This window comes from Rhinoderma darwinii, assembly GCF_050947455.1.
Source record: "Rhinoderma darwinii isolate aRhiDar2 chromosome 5 unlocalized genomic scaffold, aRhiDar2.hap1 SUPER_5_unloc_50, whole genome shotgun sequence".
Taxonomy (NCBI): domain Eukaryota; kingdom Metazoa; phylum Chordata; class Amphibia; order Anura; family Rhinodermatidae; genus Rhinoderma; species Rhinoderma darwinii.
Window position 1 is genome coordinate 8,309 of NW_027461810.1, and position 17,421 is coordinate 25,729.

The following is a 17,421-nucleotide window of genomic DNA, read 5'->3' on the forward strand; positions in this document are numbered from 1 at the left end:
GGGACTGTTGGCTGGTATGGTGACTAACTGCCTCCTTCCAGATTAACACAAGTTCTCCAGTGTGTGGAGTCTGATACAGTAGTCCAGATCTCAGCTTCCTGGGCCCCTGTGAGTATGTTTAGGGGGTGGGGAGGTGTGGATTTGGGAAAACCCACATTGAATCCCTAAAGGTGTTGTATAGGATTAAAAAACTTTGACTGTTTTTGTTCAGAAACAGTGCCACACCTGTCCGCAGAAGTGAAAGGGGCAAGGCTGCAATACCACACACAACCTGTAGACAGGTGTGGCACTGTTTTTGGAAGAAAGCAGCCATATTTTTTAATCCTATGCAATCTTTTTAATATTCATGCTGAATAGAGGTGTCTTTTATTATATTCTTGTTGTACTGAGCTGCTAAAACATACAAAGCCCATTGGGATGTACCTCCTTCTTCAGTGGCTCCCCATCCTGATATCCAGCAGATTTTACCCTCTGGGAAATCCTCTCCATAATTTGGAAGGCAGATTGGTTGTATTAATCCTGGTAATGAGAGACACATACAGAATTAAGTATTTATCTCAAACGTAGCGGTGGAAGCATTTCCGATTTTTTTTTTTTTTACTGCTGTCACCTAGATGCCGAAAACTGAATACAATTGCGAGAAATATGGTGTAATTACACCCACTGACCACTAGGTGACAGTCTGTGACAGTAAAAACAAGCGCTGGTGTACAAACCAATCCATGCGCACTTCATGGTTTTCACCAACAATACCAAAAATTAGTTTCTGCCATGTTACTGCATTGCTACCTGTATCTACAATCGGCGCTGCCATAGGCACAAAATAACAAAAAACAAAAATAAGAACAAAAAGTTTCTGTTTTTCAAGTTAAAATTAATTTCAAATTGCAAATTCTGTCAGATTTGACAAAATTAATAAAACGACAGACGCCACAAGAGAACCAGACAGACCCCAGTATAAGTCAACCCACTGGGCGCCGATGGTATATGTCGTACCTGATACTGCGCCGTGGTTTTTATTAAGAACTACAGCCACACCACAAGTATGAACAGAGCCTGACCCTACATTATCATTTCGATTTGCGTTTTCTTTTGTCCTTTGGTTGTTTTAATACATCATGGATTGTGTCGGGCGAGGACTCTGGATATGGTTGAAGGAGTTTAGGGTTTTTTGTTTTTTTCATTTATTCCACATTGTCCATTATACAGTGTTTTATCCCGGCATCGTCACCAATCATCTCACCAGGAATGGACTTCCAGAAGCTTTAAGGTTCTCAATGTTCTAAAGCCTGAAATGTTCTATAAGTGATTTACATTTACAAGTTGAAATATTATTGCAGTCCATTCGTGTGCCGCAATCTGACAGTGTGGACCTCAAACCAAGGGAAGGCGATCACCACTGCTGTAGAGGACCTTCCCTATGGGCTTGAAGCTGTGTAAGGGCAAAATCAAAGTGTTCCTTTGTGTAATTGTTTTCTCAAAGATGATGTCCATATTACAGGCAGACTTCTTCCTATTGTCTAATTTTCAGGATGATGGAGAGCAGAGGTGTAGCTAAAAGTGGTTTTCCACTTTGGACAAGCCCTACTTGTTAGAAAAGTCCCTTTACAGTAAGCCAATTATAAAGGGTCCCCCCGGACCAACAAGTTGTCTATTTCCAATAGCAACCAGCAGAATAGTGAGTGCAGCTCTCGAGTATAATACAGAATGTAACTCAGGATTAGTACAGGATAAGTAATGTATGTACACAGTGACTCCACCAGCAGAATAGTGAGTGCAGCTCTGGAGTATAATACAGGATGTAACTCAGGATCAGTACAGGATAAGTAATGTAATGTATGTACACAGTGACTCCACCAGCAGAATAGTGAGTGCAGCTCTGGAGTATAATACAGAATGTAACTCAGGATTAGTACAGGATAAGTAATGTATGTACACAGTGACTCCACCAGCAGAATAGTGAGTGCAGCTCTCGAGTATAATACAGAATGTAACTCAGGATTAGTACAGGATAAGTAATGTATGTACAGAGTGACTCCACCAGCAGAATAGTGAGTGCAGCTCTCGAGTATAATACAGAATGTAACTCAGGATTAGTACAGGATAAGTAATGTAATGTATGTACACGGTGACTCCACCAGCAGAATAGTGAGTGCAGCTCTGGAGTATAATACAGGATATAACTCAGGATCAGTACAGGATAAGTAATGTAATGTATGTACACAGTGACTCCACCAGCAGAATAGTGAGTGCAGCTCTGGAGTATAATACAGGCTGTAACTCAGGATCAGTACAGGATAAGTAATGTATGTACACAGTGACCCCACCAGCAGAATAGTGAGTGCAGCTCTGGAGTATAATACAGAATGTAACTCAGGATCAGTACATGATAAGTAATGTAATGTATGTACACAGTGACTCCACCAGCAGAATAGTGAGTGCAGCTCTGGAGTATAATACAGGATGTAACTCAGGATCAGTACAGGATAAGTAATGTAACGTATGTACACAGTGACTCCACCAGCAGAATAGTGAGTGCAGCTCTGGAGTATAATACAGGATGTAACTCAGGATCAGTACAGGATAAGTAATGTAATGTATGTATACAGTGACTCCACCAGCAGAATAGTGAGAGCAGCTCTGGAGTATAATACAGGCTGTAACTCAGGATCAGTACAGGATAAGTAATGTAATGTATGTACACAGTGACTCTACCAGCAGAATAGTGAGTGCAGCTCTGGAGTATAATACAGACTGTAACTCAGGATCAGTACAGGATAAGTAATGTAGTGTATGTACACAGTGACTCCACCAGCAGAATAGTGAGTGCAGCTCTGGAGTATAATACAGGATGTAACTCAGGATCAGTACAGGATAAGTAATGTAATGTATGTACACACTCCACCAGCAGAATAGTGAGTGCAGCTCTGGAGTATAATACAGGATGTAACTCAGGATCAGTACAGGATAAGTAATGTAGTGTATGTACACAGTGACTCCACCAGCAGAATAGTGAGTGCAGCTCTGGAGTATAATACAGGATGTAACTCAGGATCAGTACAGGATAAGTAATGTAGTGTATGTACACAGTGACTCCACCAGCAGAATAGTGAGTGCAGCTCTGGAGTATAATACAGGATGTAACTCAGGATCAGTACAGGATAAGTAATGTAATGTATGTACACACTCCACCAGCAGAATAGTGAGTGCAGCTCTGGAGTATAATACAGGATGTAACTCAGGATCAGTACAGGATAAGTAATGTAGTGTATGTACACAGTGACTCCACCAGCAGAATAGTGAGTGCAGCTCTGGAGTATAATACAGGATGTAACTCAGGATCAGTACAGGATAAGTAATGTAGTGTATGTAGACAGTGACTCCACCAGCAGAATAGTGAGTGCAGCTCTGGAGTATAATACAGGATGTAACTCGGGATCAGTACAGGATAAGTAATGTAATATATGTACACAGTGACTCCACCAGCAGAATAGTGAGTGCAGCTCTGGAGTATAATACAGGCTGTAACTCAGGAGCAGTAAAAGATAAATAATGTCAAGTAGCGTATTTAAGTTTTTAATTTAGATTAAATCAATTTATAAACTGGGAAGTGTTTTTGTATTTTAAAATATTTCTTCTCGATTTTTTTCTTGTTTTTGCTGTAGTTGTCATTATTTCAGCTCATATGTGTGTTTTTTTCTTTTAGTTATTTGAGATTTTTTAATTAACCTGCATTGATTGCACAGAGCAATTCACATTAACTACTATGTTAACGTAAATGACACAAAGCTTTCTACCTCTGTGTGATGCAGCTGCTATGGTTACTATAGGAAGGTTTATATAATTTATTATCAGGGTCACCCACTAACTATATATTATAATTATTATTATTATTTGTATTATTATTATTTTTATTATTATTATTATTATTATTATTATTATTATTATTATATTATTTGTATTATTATTTTTATTATTGTTATTATTATATTATTATTATTATTATATACTTATTTTACTGTCCAGTGAGAATTTTTTTATAATAAAACTGGCAACAATACAGTAAAACATTTTTATTTAAGCATTAAGGAGTACTCTATTTTGGACAATGCCTTTTTGTTAGAAGGGTCTCCCGATTATATGCTGATCACAGGGTTTCCTGCTATGACCCCTTTTGATCAGCTATAATCTGTGGGGAAACCCAGCAGCAAGTGTTTAATTCTCCCTACATCGCCACCACAGGTGAAATTAAGTATTACACAGTGACTATTAAAATCAATGGATAAATGTGTAATGTATGGACATGTCCTGGTCCTCCGGAATGGTAAGTAATTGTGGAATAGTTTGCTGCGATCTGTTTTATGTTAAATAGAGCGTCTATGTGATGCCACTAAAACAGGGGGTACTGACACCACCAGCTGTAACCCCCACCCCCAATCTGTTGTTAATGCTAATTGGAGGAGAGCGTCCCCTCTGCTGTGCCATCCAACCATTCCATCCAGCAAGATGAGTAAAGAGTTTTTCTAGAAAAATACAACCCTCATTCATTCTTTATGACACAGCGCGACAAATACCAGGTAAGACCACCACAACCTACCATTGAAAGTAAAGGGTGCAGCCAATTTAATGAGGGCAATGTCATTGGACATGGAGCTTGATTTGTATTTCCTGTGGTATATGATCTTTTCAACCAGAACAGAATTAGTTGAAGGTTCCAGAGGTTGATTCACCAGCCCAACCTGCACACTCCATGAATCTGGAAAATACAAGCTGTAAATCAAGGAAGAGAAGGCTCAATAAAGTAATGTCATATTGAGATTTATAGTTAGTTATAATGTGCAGATTCCATAATGTGAACCTCATTTTAATTAATCAATGTATATATATGACCCAGAAAGTCAGCCATCATTCCCCACACTTTTTCTTAAACCTCTGTCTGGCTGAAAGGCAACTGGCTGCAGCAGGAGCTCTCCCCCATATCTCTTATTACAATAGGAAACCAGGAACACAAAACACTAGTTCCTAGCTAAGCCACACTCAGTTGCCTGTCAATCAAAAATGCAAAGGCTGCACGGCATACGCGGTAAAAAAATGGCTGCAAGAAAGAAATGCAGGTCACTTCTTGGGACGTTTTTGGAGCCGTTTTTCATAGACTCTATTGAAAACAGCTCCAAAAACGCCCGTAAAAAACGCAGCGAAAATCAAAAGTGGCTTAAAAAACGTCTAAAAATCAGGAGCGGTTTTCCCTTGAAAACAGCTCCGTATTTTCAGAAGTTTTTGGTTAAGCGTGTGAATATACCCTTAGGCTGGGTTCTTTTTCCTGCGAGACGGGAGGCATTTTTGGCGTTTTTTTGGCGCGTTTTCCGACGCGGTTTCCGTGTCAAAAAACTCTGTGTGAACTTACCCAAAGGTTAAAAAACGGCTGAAAATTAGGGGCTGTTTCCCTTGAAAACAGCTCTGTATTTTACAGCCATTTTTAGTTTAGCGTGTCAACATAGCCTTATAGGAGCCCTGCAGCCTGAGGCTCTCAGAGCATGCTGGGATTTTCAGTTTTGCAACAGTTTGATGACCACTGTTTTTTAGAACAATTACGTGTCCACAAATTATAAATACAATACATGTAAAAATCAGCCCTTTGAGAAGTCGTTCATATATTACATGAGTATGTTCATGAGTGTGTTTGTTATGTTATTTTTTTTATCTGATTCAATAAATTTATATATTTTTAATTGATATTTGGTGTGTCAGACTCCGATCTTTAGGTATTTATAATGTACACATGTAGCAGGGTTGAATGGCTGGGGCATAGAGATCACTCACTGGGATGAATCCTCTGTAAAACCGCAGAAAGCACCCCTAAAATCCATGGGAGAATTGCAGACCCATTCATTCCTATGGGCCCATGCACACGACCGTTGTTTTCACGGTCCGTGTATGGCCCAGGAGCCTGGACCACAGAAAGAACGGACATGTCTTATTACGGCCGTGTTCTGTGGTCCGGGCTCATAGGAAATAATGGCCTGTGCCATGTGCATGGCCCGTGATTTGCACTCTGCGGCCGGCCGACCCGAAAATCACGGCAGTGCACATGGCTACGGTCGTGTGCATGAGGCCTAAGGTCTGATTCACACGAGCGTGTTGTAAGTCCGTGTTACCGACATTAAAACAACGGCCGTCACACAAACCTATGTAATTCAATGGGGCCATTCAGACATGCGTTGTTTTTCACGCAGCATGTGTCCGTCAATGGGTGCGTGAAAACAACGGACGGCTGTCCATGATTCATGCACCAGTTGCTAAAGAAATGATGAGGGAAAAAAAACTCCTTCAGTTTTTTTTGCAGATGTAAAAAGCGCATGACATACGCGCGTAAAAAACGCATGCAAAAATGCATTTTTTTCCGTGCGCAAAACAGAAACGCTCATGTGAATCTAGCCTAATAATAATACTACCCTAATTTGTGCCGAATGGTAGACTCTGCTCGACTACATCTGACAGATTTAGCTGGACTACATCTGACAAACTCAGCTCTGCTACATCTGACAAACTCGGCTCTTGTGCCGCATTACAACGTCAGCAACATCAATAGTTTTTGTGCCCTTTACAGAACAAGGGCTTTAAATGAAAGGAGGCTGGAAGTGTAAGATATTGAGGCACGTAAGAATCTTCTGCGCAGTTGTCTTGGCCGTGTTAGATAAGCCTCCGATGACATTTCAATTAAAGCAAAGGATTCTGAATTTGGTATTTCTAGACAGAATCTGTATATGCGAAAAAGGAGTGAGGATTAAAAGTAGAGAGAGGAGAGAGAAGGTGATGGAGGAGTGAGGGGTTGATGGAGGAGAGAGGGGTTGATGGAGGAGAGAGGGGTTGATGGAGGAGAGAGGGGGTGATGGAGGAGAGAGGGGGTGATGGAACAGAGAGGGGCTGATGGAGGAGAGAGGGGGTGATGGAGGAGAGAAGGGTTGATGGAGGAGAGAAGGGTTGATGGAGGAGAGAGGGGTTGATGGAGGAGAGAGGGGGTGATGGAGGAGAGAAGGGTTGATGGAGGAGAGAGGGGTGATGGAGGAGAGAGGGGGTGATGGAGGAGAGAGGGGTTGATGGAGGAGAGAGGGGGTGATGGAGGAGAGAAGGGTTGATGGAGGAGAGAGGGGGTGATGGAGGAGAGAGGGGGTGATGGAGGAGAGAGGGGTTGATGGAGGAGAGAGGGGTGATGGAGGAGAGAGGGGTTGATGGAGGAGAGAGGGGGTGATGGAGGAGAGAAGGGTTGATGGAGGAGAGAGGGGTGATGGAGGAGAGAGGGGGTGATGGAGGAGAGAGGGGTTGATGGAGGAGAGAGGGGGTGATGGAGGAGAGAAGGGTTGATGGAGGAGAGAGGGGGTGATGGAGGAGAGAGGGGGTGATGGAGGAGAGAGGGGTTGATGGAGGAGAGAAGGGTTGATGGAGGAGAGAGAGGGTGATGGAGGAGAGAGGGGTCGATGGAGGAAAGAGGGGGTGATGAAGGAGTGAGTGAGGGGGTGATGGAGGAGGGGGCAGCATTGCTATCTGAAAACGTGGAAATATGAAAAATATTTTGTTTTAAAACACTTTTTAAAATGCACAGTTAGCAAATGTGGGAGGGGGAGCAGGACCCTATTTACAGCTAACGCTGCTCTGAGCACAGGCACTGAACGCACTCCATTAAGTTAATAGTGGTATTAATATATCAGGGCAGTTATAGCAACTGGATTAAACAAAAATTACTTTCAGGTGAATGCAATATGTATGGAGATCCCCCGCTACTTTTGCTAATGTTTTAGAGGTAGTTGATGATTTTTCATTTTAGCAGTGATGAACATACCACCATACATGAACCAAATAATACCACCATACATGAACCAAATAATACCACCATACATGAACCAAATAATACCACCATAGATTAACTAAATAATACCACCATACATGAATCAAATAATACCACCATGCAAGAACCAAATAATACCAGCATACATGAACCAAATAATACCACCATACATGAACCAAATATTACCAACATACATGAACCAAATAATACCACCATACATGAACCAAATATTACCAACATACATGAACCAAATAATACCACCATACATGAACCAAATAATACCACCATATATAAACCAAATAATACCACCATCCAGGACCAAATAATACCATCATACATGAACCAAATACCACCATGCAAGAACCAAATAATACCACCATACATGAACCAAATAATTCCACCATTTATGAACCAAATAATACCACAATACAGGAACCAAATAATATCACCATAGAAGAAACAAATAATACCACCATACATGAACCAAATAATACCCCCATACATAAACCAAATAATACCCCCATACATAAACCAAATAATACCACCATACATAAACCAAATAATACCACCATACAAGACCAAATAATACCACCATACATGAACCAAATAATACTACCATACAGTTACCAAATAATAACACCATACATGAACCAAATAATACCACCATACATGAACCAAATAATATCACCATATATAAACCAAATAATACCACCATACATAAACCAAATAATACCACCATACAGGACCAACAAATACCACGATACATGAACCAAATAATACCACCATACATGAACCAAATAATACCACCATACAGGACCAAATAATACCACCATACATGATCCAAATAATACCACCATACATAAACCAAATAATACCACCATACATGAACCAAATAATACCACCATATATCAACCAAATAATACATCCATGCAAGAAACAAATAATACCACCATATAAGAGCCAAACAATATCACAATGCAAGACCAAATAATACCACTATACAAGAAGCAAATAATACCACCATATAAGAACCAAATAATACCACCATACAAGAACCGTACAAAAAAAAATAATACCACCATACAAGACCAAATAATACCACCATACAAGACCAAATAATACCACCATACAAGACCAAATAATACCATCATACAGGGACCAATTATACCACCATATAAGAACCGTACAAAAAACAAATAATACCATCATACAAGAACCAAATAACACCACCATACAGGAACCAAATAATACCACCATACAGGAACCAAATAATACCACCACACATGAACCAAATAATACCACCATACAAGACCAAATAATACCATCATAAAAGACCAAATAATACCACCATACAGGAACAAAATAATGCCACCATACAGGAACCAAATAATACCACCATGCAAGACCAAATAATACCACCATACAGGAACCAAATAATACCACCATACAAGATCAAATAATAGCACCATACAAGACCAAAAAATACCACCATACATGAGCCAAATAATACCACCATACATGAACCAAATAATACCACCATACATGAACCAAATAATACCACCATACATGAACCAAATAATACCACCATAAAAGACCAAATAATACCACCATACAGGAACCAAATAATACCACCATGCAAGAAACAAATAATACCACCATACATGAACCAAATTATACCACCATACAGGAACCAAATAATACCACCATACAAGACCAAATAATACCACCATACATGAAGCAAATAATACCACCATACAAGACCAAATAATACCATCATAAAAGACCAAATAATACCACCATACAGGAACAAAATAATGCCACCATACAGGAACCAAATAATGCCACCATACAAGATCAAATAATAGCACCATACAAGACCAAATAATACCACCATACATGACCAAATAATAATACCACCATACATGAACCAAATAATACCACCATACATGAACCAAATAATACCACCATACATGAACCAAATAATACCACCATAAAAGACCAAATAATACCACCATACAGGAACCAAATAATACCACCATACAGGAACCAAATAATACCACCATACAAGACCAAATAATACCACCATACATGAAGCAAATAATACCACCATACAAGACCAAATAATACCATCATAAAAGACCAAATAATACCACCATACAGGAACAAAATAATGCCACCATACAGGAACCAAATAATGCCACCATACAAGATCAAATAATAGCACCATACAAGACCAAATAATACCACCATACATGACCAAATAATACCACCATACATGAACCAAATAATACCACCATACATAAACCAAATAATACCACCATACATGAACCAAATAATACCACCATAGATTAACTAAATAATACCACCATACATGAACCAAATAATACCACCATACATGAACCAAATAATACCACCATAAAAGACCAAATAATACCACCATACAGGAACCAAATAATACCACAATGCATGAACCAAATAATACCACCATACCGGAACCAAATAATACCACCATACAGGACCAAATAATACCACCATGCATGAAACAAATAATACCACCATACAAGACCAAATAATACCACCATATAAGAACCAAATAATACCACCATACATGAACCAAATAATACCCCCATGCAAGAACCCAATAATACCACCATACAAGAACCAAAATAATACCACAATGCAAGACCAAATACTACCACCATACAAGTACCAAATAATGCCACCATACAAGACCAAATAATACCACAATGCAAGAAACAAATAATACCACCATATAAGAACCAAATAATATCACAATGCAAGACCAAATAATACCACTATACAAGAAGCAAATAATACCACCATACAAGAACCAAAATAATACCACAATGCAAGACCAAATACTACCACCATACATGACCAAATATTACCAACCTACAAGACCAACTGATACCAACATACAAGAACCAAATAATACCAACATACAACTACAAGATATTGCTACCACCTAGTGACTAATTAAGACTACTATATGGGGACTAAATAAGACTACCATGCCATGACTAAATACTAGCACCATACAGATACTGATTAATACCGCTGCTAATTGACTAAATATTACCACCATTTCACCATATAGTGAGTGAATAATACTGCCATACCGTGACTGATTAAAAAACACATATTGTATCATATAGATAGTGCCCTTCTAAAGTGCCCCACAGTAAATAGCGCCAGGCAGATCATTCAAAGCACTAATGAATATAATAGTCTGCAAAGTGCCATATACAGATAGTGTGCCCTTAGTAGATATCAGCCTAGAAATAATGCCCGCTAAATGAGAGGAGGTAAATTAGAATGTTTTCATTCAATGACAGCAGGAGTTGAGATTCAGGGGAATATTATGTTTGTAGCAACAGTGGCTATGCCATGGCTGAACATATATGGACCACTCCCTACCAAACAGAACACACATAAAATAGGTAAAGCTTTGGTTTTTAGTGGAGTTCCCCTTTAAAATGCCAGGTCAGTCAATTGATTAACACAACTTGGTGCACTTACTCGTATACACAGTGAGCTGCTGTAACTATCCATTGGGGGCTGATGAGTGAGCCACCACACAGGTGTATACCCTGGAATGTCAGACTGGCTTGCCAAGGCCACTGTCCCTCTGCCGAAACGTTCCCACCCACGATACGCGTCGATGAGGAATAACTGGGTCGATTTCCACAAACTGCAAGTAAATAGACGAATTAGTGATGCGGAGAAATGGCAATACAGGGCACCGAAGGAACCGGGAGGGAGAGGAGGAGTGATATCAATACAAGGCAGGGTCAGAGTGGCGCACCAGGGTACCAGACGATCCTCCGGTCGGCCCAGGATCTGACAGTCCCACAAGGTCCAGCAGAAGACAACCCCATTTGGAGGTGACTTTGGAGCCATTCACTTATCACTAGGGTCTTTTTGATATGGGACAATTCACAAATAACCAATTAGACTTTATGGATGATATCTCCTGTGTATACATAGACAGCGACAAAGATTATGATGTAACTAAAAGGGGATGCGCACATTTTCTGTATGGATGGAGAGTGACCCTCAGAATCCTGTCTTCTAGTGGGCCCAAGGACCCCCACTATTAAATGGGACTGGTTTAATTGTAGAGGCAGTCGTAAAGACCATTAAATTACTATTGTGTTATACTGGTAATGGGGAGGGGCTGTGACAAAGTGTTTGAAATAGTTGTCAGCAGTTCAAGATGAGATCATATAAGAGGCGTTCTAGTACGGTAGACCTCACAAATATCTGATCAGAATTTCAAACTCCTGGGTGGAGTCCCCGTTTAAATGACCTTTAACTGTTTTTATGTTAAAATAAACTGCAAAAGACCACTAAAAACACACACAAAATAAAAGAGTAGACAATATTTATAAAGACCACCTACATTTTATAAAAAAAAAAAAAATCTGATTTATTACACAGTATATGATAAAGAAAAGTGTAATTGATTCCTGACAAGTCCTCTTGACCCCAATGGTGTCAGATTATTTGAGAACTCAGCCTTGAGTTAAAAACCTGACACAGACTGGTTACTAGGGACATGTGGCTTAGTACAAGGGCCTAGCTAGGGGGGCAGGCACAACTAGAATGGAGGACAGGGGGGAGCCAGCCGCAGAATCGGGATCCCGACCCGGTCCCCCCTGCACTCTATTGTATTTGCGTCCTTAGGACTCGGATACAATTGAACAGCCTAACTCGCGCTGGAAGGTGCAAGGGAACAATTAGTTCCCTGCCCCACCATTTGGCGCTTTCTTGTGATCAGGGGAACTGTGTGGCATTATCTACAGGAGGTACTGTTTGTGAAAATTTCTACAGATGACACTGTGAGGCACTATCTCCATGATCTACATGGGACTGTGTGGCACTATCTACAGGGGGCACTGTGTGGAAATATCTATGGGGCACTGTGCAGCACTATCTACAGGGGGTACTGTGCGTGATAATTTCTACAGATGACACTGTGGCAATATCTACATGAGACTGTGTGGCACTATCTGCAGAAGGAGTGTGTGGCTCTATCTACAGGGGGCACTGTGTGGAAATATCTACAGGAGGCACTATGTGGCAATACCTACAGGAGGCACAGCATGGCACTCTCTACAGGGGGCAGAGTGTATGTGGTGATTTATTTGCATGGGGCACAGCGTGTATGTGTGGCGCTTTATTTGCATAGGGCAAAGCTTGTGTCACTTCTCAGGGGGCACAGCGTTTAGCAGGCACTGTGTATTTAGCACTTTATTTTAAAAGGGCACAGCCTATGGCACTATTTTCAGGTGGCACAGCATGTGGCACTTTTTTAAATTGTTTTCAGGAGACATAGTGTGTGTGATATTGCTTGTATTCAGGGGCACAGTGTGTGGCAATATATTCAAAGGTGTAGTGTGTGGCACAATCAGGATTTTGTGTTGAAAGCTGCGGATATTATGGAAAAGTTTGCCACCTCTGAGGGGCAAACGCTGCAGAGGTTAGTTGTGGTCGGCAGAAGTCGTCTGTAATGACAGGGATAGGGAAACAGACAAGTGAGCCCTAATCTACACGCCACTCAGTCCCTGCCTACTTGCAACGACCCGCCCTAGGCGACGGGGTATAACTGGGCGACGGTCCCTACACTCAGTAAGTGCACGACAGACAACCAGACAAGGAAACACAGAACAAAGGGAAACGGGGCAGTTGCCCACGGCAACACAGTGAGCAACAAGAGTAGTAAACGAGCCGAGTCAAACCAGGAGAGTACGAGGTGCCAAACGCAGAGCAGAGAGTAGTGAACAAGCAGAGTCAAACCAGGAGTGTACGAGGTACCAAACGCAGAGCAGAAGAGTAGTCAGTAAGCCAGGGTCAATACGAAGCAGGGACAAGTAGTTCAAGAAGCTGCAGCAGGGTCAGGAAACCAACAGAGAAAAATCACAAGCAAGGAGGAACAGGAAAGGCAGGTATAAATAGACAGAGGGCGGGAGCTAGCTCCGTCTGGCCAGGCTGTGATAGGCTCTCCCACTCCTAAGCCTGCCATCCTGAGTGGTGGAAGATGGAGTCAGTCTCACAGACATAGAAGCAGGTGCAGACTGATTACCTATGGGCGTGGATACAGAAGCTGTGCTTGGCAGATCCTTAACGTCGTCATGGAGGTCTGGACCAGAGGGAGAGAAAGAAGAAAAGAGAACAACAGCAATCTGAATAAATGTCACCTGTGAGTCACTAAATGTAAATGTTTCTGACTAATCAGTACTGTAGTTTCATGCCGTACAAACTTATATGGCAGGGGTTAACGTGACTTTGCAAATGATCTCTCAACTGAGCTGTGTTTGTGGTTGTATTGTATTTATGTATATATGAACATTACTACTGTGTGGGGGCACAGAGCGAGGGATTACTATGTAGGTAGCACAAAAGGGGATTATCTAACTCTCTAGGGGCACTATTACTAAAGTTATCAAACCTTACTGATAGAAAAAAGAAAACACACAAAAAGTTATGTTATATTAATTAGTGGGGGGACACCAAACTTAATCGTGGCCCCGGGTGCAGCTATGCCTTTGGCTTAACAACACCATATGAAAGGCTGAAGTTGTTATTAACTGTCTCCATAGCAACCAGACAGTCAGACATGATGTTCAGCTGAAAACTGTATTGGCAATAAACCAACAGCAAATAAGGTAAAAGCCGCTTAGCAGCAGTCACACCCTGTCATTCACCATCTCTCCTGCATTAGTAATCAGATTTTTCTAAAAAAAACAAAAATAATAAATATTTTTGGGTTAAGTTCCCTAGTCAAATAGTCAAGTTGTTCCAAAACATTTAAAACTATCTCCCCTCTCCTTAGCAACCCAGTACTCACCTACACCCACCTCCCCAGTACTCACCTACACTCACCTCCCCAGTACTCACCTACAGCCCCCCCACCAATAGTCACCCACACCCACGGCCCCAGTACTCACTTACACCAACCTCCCCAGTACTCACCTACACCCACCTCTCCAGTACTCCCCTACACCCACCTCTCCAGTACACACCTACACCCACCTTCCCAGTACTCACCTACACCCACCTCCCCAGTACTTACCTACACCCACCTCCCCAGTACTCACCTACACCCACCTCTCCAGTACTCCCCTACACCCACCTCTCCAGTACTCACCTACAGCCACCTCCCCAGTACTCACCTACACCCACCTCCCCAGTACTCACCTACACCCACCTCTCCAGTACTCACCTACAGCCACCTCCCCAGTACTCACCTACACCCACCTCCCCAGTACTTACCCACACCCACCTCTCCAGTACTCCCCTACACCCACCTCTCCAGTACTCACCAACACCCACCTCCCCAGTACTCACCTACACCCACCTCCCCAGTACTCACCTACACCCACCTCTCCAGTACTCCCCTACACTCACCTCTCCAGTACTCCCCTACACCCACCTCCCCAGTACTCACCTACACCCACCTCTCCAGTACTCCCCTACACCCACCTCTCCAGTACTCCCCTACACCCACCTCTCCAGTACACACCTACACCAACCTCCCCAGTACTCACCTACACCAACCTCCCCAGTACTCACCTACACCCACCTCTCCAGTACTCCCCTACACCCACCTCTCCAGTACTCACCTACAGCCACCTCCCCAGTACTCACCCACCTCCCCAGTACTCACCTACACCCACCTCCCCAGTACTCACCTAAACCCACCTCCCCAGTACTCACCTACACCCACCTCCCCAGTACTCACCCACAACCACCTCCCCAGTACTCACCCACAACCACCTCCCCAGTACTCACCCACAACCACCTCCCCAGTACTCACCCACACACACCTCCCCAGTACTCACCTACCCCCACCTCCCCAGTACTCACCTACACCCACCTCCCCAGTACTCACCAACACCCACCTCTCCAGTACTCCCCTACACCCACCTCTCGAGTACACACCTACACCCACCTCCCCAGTACTCACCTACACCCACCTCCCGAGTACTCACCTACACCCACCTCCCGAGTACTCACCCACACCCACCTCCCCAGTACTCACCCACACCCACCTCCCCAGTACTCACCCACACCACCTCCCCAGTTCACAACAGTACTCACCTATACCCACCTCCTCAGTACTCACCCACCCACCTCCCCAGTACACAACCACCCACCTCCCCAGTACTCACCTACACCCACCTCCCCAGTACTCACCCACCCACCGCCCCAGTACACAACCACCCACCTCCCCAGTACTCACCTACACCCACCTCCCCAGTACTCACCCACACACTTTACTGTAGTGACATTTCCCGAGGAGCAGTATTCTCTAGAAAAAGAAGAATGGGTGAACTGTGCTGTAGGGAAATACAGAATTTATTGACAACCAGTCTACTCAGCCAGACTAAATTCATCTATCTTAAATTCTATGTACTCCTTCGAAAGTGATTTTATTTTTTTATTTATTTTTTAATAAAAAGGTCTATCAGTGTGTTTGGTGCAACTTTTTAATTCGTTTTTATTAAAAATTATTTTTACTTTTTGAGATGCACCTGCTTTGTATGCTGTATACAGAGCAGCTGTAACTGGTGCTGAATCGTCAGCAGGACTGACGGATTCAGTGTCAGCAGGTCCTGCATGATCGAGCTGTTACTGATCACATCTAAATTATGAATTTAGACGTGATGGATTACAGGTGGATCCTAGGTGTTAGAGACATGAATGACCCGCTGACACTGAACCCGTCAGTCCCGCTGAACTAACGGATACAGGATTCAGCGCTAGATGCAGCTGTTCTGTATACAAAGCAGCTGTATCTCAAAAAGTAAAAATAATTTTTTAATAAAAACTAATTAGAAAGACGCGCCAAACACCCTGATAGATCTTCTTATTGAAAAAATAAATATCTCTTTCGCCCACTGATCAGACATTTTTTGTAATATCAAACTGATTGGGCAAAACCTCATTCTGCCCCCGGTAATGCCCCCACAACTGGCAGAAACTCCCCTTTTAATGCAAAAGTTGCACAAACTACTGTTTGTGGGTCAGTCCCCCTAAATGGGGACTGTTAGCAAGTCAGCAAAAACTATTGACCCCCCTTCCTCCAGAATATAATATTGGTACTTTATGCTGTGAGACAGTCATGAATACTTACTTTCCCTGTATAATCTGCTGCAGTAGTGTTTCCCGCATGTCCGGATTTGAAGATTTTGTTATAGACACAAACTCTCGTCTAAACTGTTCCTCTACAGCTGCTTCTGCTACAGAGCCGGTGCTTACAAAACTACAAAGTAAAGGCAGAGCAAATGAGTGCAAATCAAATCAAAATTAGAAATAAAAAAACAAAAAATGCTAAGGAAGTGTTAAAAAAAACAGCGAAATAAGCCAAATTATTAATTGTTATTTAGCAACACCTGTTACTGTATACTATTTTAGTATTAAGTTCAATGTATAACAATATATAGTAAGCTCCTGAGCTCCCCCTAGTGGTGACTGCAGGCAAACAGAATTTTATCATTTAAGATATACAAAAAAATGAATCAGTAAATTATTTAAAATTATTTTTGATAAAA

General features: G+C 42.0%; 1 protein-coding gene across 1 annotated transcript in view; it reads right to left on the bottom strand.

Moving 5' to 3' along the window:
- Nucleotides 1–337: 337 nt before the first annotated feature.
- Nucleotides 338–17,421, bottom strand: part of LOC142696292 (transmembrane protease serine 3-like) — a 55,769-nt gene continuing 38,685 nt past the window's right edge. The window contains exons 6-11 of the mRNA XM_075847620.1: nt 17,004–17,132; nt 16,135–16,178; nt 13,950–14,006; nt 11,384–11,555; nt 4,598–4,770; nt 338–519 (exon numbers count right to left, since the gene is read on the bottom strand). Coding sequence (XP_075703735.1) covers nt 338–519; nt 4,598–4,770; nt 11,384–11,555; nt 13,950–14,006; nt 16,135–16,178; nt 17,004–17,132 — 757 coding nt within the window. The remainder of the gene's footprint in view (nt 520–4,597; nt 4,771–11,383; nt 11,556–13,949; nt 14,007–16,134; nt 16,179–17,003; nt 17,133–17,421) is intronic.